General features: G+C 49.1%; 1 protein-coding gene across 1 annotated transcript; it reads left to right on the top strand.

The window, feature by feature from the left end:
• Positions 1-421: 421 nt before the first annotated feature.
• Positions 422-2,038, top strand: IUM83_19454 (CENP-b protein 1; the record flags this gene model as incomplete). The annotated part of the gene is made up of 1 exon (XM_067944504.1): positions 422-2,038. The coding sequence occupies one exon, from the start codon at positions 422-424 to the stop codon at positions 2,036-2,038; it is 1,617 nt and encodes a 538-aa protein (XP_067789586.1).
• Positions 2,039-3,194: the final 1,156 nt, after the last annotated feature.

The raw sequence follows: 3,194 nt of genomic DNA, 5'->3' as shown, positions 1-3,194 counted from the left end.
AATGCCTTAGATTTGTATTGTATAGTTGATAGAGGTGGCTCGCGAAATGGTTAACACTCGTGAAAGGGACTGCAGGAAGCGAATCCTCGTCTGTTGTCGAGTTGGTAGAGTCGTTTGGCGGAAATGATAGGTCATGGATAAGTATTGATTCGATGTAGGGGTCGATCCCAGCTTCTGGTACCGCTCCAGAGGGGCCTGTGCGAACTACCCAAAGCTTCGGCACGTCCGCGTCGACAACCATATACAGACAGAACTCCCAGAAATGATTATCACCGTGGACTGAAAATCGTGTATCATTTATTAACCGTAGCAGATTATCATTTGATAGAATGTAGTGTGGACTACACATACAACGGAGCCAGTGGGTTTCGCAACCGACAGACGCGAACAGGAAAGAGAAGTGCAAGCCGTCGTAGCGAAGATGCCCACCAAGCCAAGAACTCTGCGCGAGGGCAACTTGACTGAGAGCGAGAAGTACCAGATAGCGGAGAAACGTAAGCGAGAGCCTAAAATGACGCAGGTTGAGCTCGCAAACTGGGTGAAAACAAAGTTTAACCTAGCCAAGGCGCCAGTACAGGCAACCATCTCCAATATTTTACGCGCTTACAAGGACAAACCAGCTCCAACTACATCTGCGACCCGCAAAACGAACCGTGCTGTCACTTACCCTGAGCTTGATGACGCTCTAGCTCTGTGGGTGCACTCCAAACAGGCAAACAACATCCCCATAACGGACGAGCTCATACAAGCCAAAGGCCGGCAGCTTTTCGACGCTCTGAAGGAACGTGGGCTAGCTACAAAGGACTTGTCCTTCTCTGCTGGGTGGCTAGGAGCCTTCAAGAAACGACACGACTTCAAGCATATCCGACTACATGGCGAGGCAGCTAGTGCCGCCAGTGAGGTAGCAGGAGCGTTCTTGGCTCGAGTTCAGCCGAAGCTGGACCAGTACTCACCGGATGATGTGTTTAACTTTGATGAATCTGGCCTTTTTTACAGAAGAGCACCTCGCGATACAGTTGGAGTGCCAGATCGAGCTGCACGTGGCGTCAAGCACGACAAAGCACGGATTACGGTGGGTTTGGCGACGAACATGACGGGTTCGAGCATGCTCGAACCGTTATTCATTGGCCATGCAAAGAAGCCTCGTGCGTTCAAGAAAAAATCGGCTCAAGAGCTGGGCTTCTTACACTATTATGCCAACAAAAATGCGTGGATGACTACTACTATATTTCGCCACTGGATTCAGAAACTTAATGTGGTAATGGCTCGCCAAGACCGTAAGATTTTGCTACTAATCGACAACGCTCCGTCGCACATTGATGTCCAGCTTACCTATGTCGAGGTGGTTTTTCTGCCTCCTAACGCGACGGCTGTGTTGCAGCCATTAGATGGGGGGATCATTGCCTGTTTTAAAGCTCACTATCGGCGCTTTCATCTCATGCACGCACTAGAAGTAGCTGACCAGCAACAGAAGAACTGGTTTGAGGTGGACATTCTGACAGCAATGAAGTCGGTTGCGACGGCGTGGAGCGAGGTTTCTACCGATACTGTGGCAAACTGTTGGCGAAAATGTGGTTTCTCCTGCAACTTTTCTACTAGCTCGAGCGTGTATCCGTTAAGTGTAAAGCGCTCCATGGCTGATTCCGTTGCTGACATCCAGGCTGCTGTCAACGCTCTCAACCTGACCAATGCTGTCTCAATTGATGATATTCTCAACCCAACGGGAGAAAACGAAGTGCATTTTGCCTACTCTGATGATGCAGTGTTAGATTTAGTGATGCCAAGCCCAGAGAATGCTGATGAGGAAGCAGAAGAAGTGACCAACGCACCTGATTCTCTACTGGAAGGCGCTCCAAGCGATGCAGAGTTTGCTGCAGCTGCCAGTGTCGTCATGCGTAGGCTGTCGAGTGAAAACGAGACGACGTGTGCTGTAAGTATGACGAAAAGCTTCTTAAGCAAATGGATCTTCGAGCATAACCTGAAGAAGCTCGCAAACAAGAAGCAAGAGCTGATCACTTCGCACTTCAAACCGGTCTAAGCTCTTAATAATCGTCTGCGGGGATGATCAATTATTAGCTTAAAGAGAGAATATCAACTAGTATACAAATGCACTGTTTGTGAAAACGGTGGATCCCAGATTTGAAGATTATTATCACTTATTGTGCCATATTAAGTGATAGATAATCATTTCTGGGAGTTCTGTCTGTAATAACCTAGAGATTGGCCCGTGAGGATACTTCGGAGGACACCTTTCTCGTATAGCTGCGCGGACCTATGATGCTGTGCCAGCGGTATCGGTGGTACGGGCGTGTCCACCGAGCCTTATACCCGTATTTGGCGATTGAAATCAATATGACGAGACGTTCGTAGTCGCCTAACAGCAGTTCATACGTCTGTGGGCCTAACGCTTTGTTGGGACGAGGATCACCTCCATATTGTCCTCGAATGACTGTATCTTCGAGAGACAACTTATTACTGCGTATCCAGGCCGACAGCCCCGTCTGGAACAAACGATCGATCTTCCCATCGGCTGGTTTGTCCTTGTGGTCCTTCAGGAGGCCAAGGTTGTGAAGATATTTTGTTCGTTGTCCTGATTCTTTTGCTTGAGTCGATTTAAAAGAACTTATCGATCACGAGGTGCAAACGGTGTACATATTGTGTTCGAAGATTTGCTCAAATGACTCCCGCATCTTCATTCACGCAGTACATCATCGCGTAATTTCCCGGTGGTGTCCGCAGTGTACTTGAGCACTGCCTCAGGAATTTTGGCTGGCATGAAGGGAGCTCGACGACTAAAGGAGCATTCGCTTGGGTCATATGGCAATCCGGGGCAACCAGTCGTAGTAAGTGGGAGGAGCACAGTCCTTTTCGACCTCGCTTGGGTATTTGCCGAGCAATGTGAAGGGGAATTCGATCTGGGGCTGCCGTAATGGCTCGCCTCGCACTCGGGCCTTGTGCTGCAGAAACCTTTTTGCTTTACTCGGTGGTTGTGAATATGATACCGGTGGAACTTTAATGGCTGGCGATCTCGGTCGAGCCGCTTGAATGGGCTGCATTACGCACAGAAAGGAAGCATCGGTTGGTTTTACAGACTTCACTACCTCGAAACGTGATGTGCCACCGCTTTCAGAGTCGAGTTGTGTGTGGTTGCGATATTTCTCGAGAAATTCCGTGTCTACCCAGTACACGAGGAG

This window comes from Phytophthora cinnamomi (assembly GCF_018691715.1).
Source record: "Phytophthora cinnamomi strain GKB4 chromosome Unknown Contig51, whole genome shotgun sequence".
Taxonomy (NCBI): domain Eukaryota; phylum Oomycota; class Peronosporomycetes; order Peronosporales; family Peronosporaceae; genus Phytophthora; species Phytophthora cinnamomi.
The sequence above is the reverse complement of the archived record's forward strand: the minus strand, read 5'-3'. Positions and strand labels throughout refer to the sequence as shown.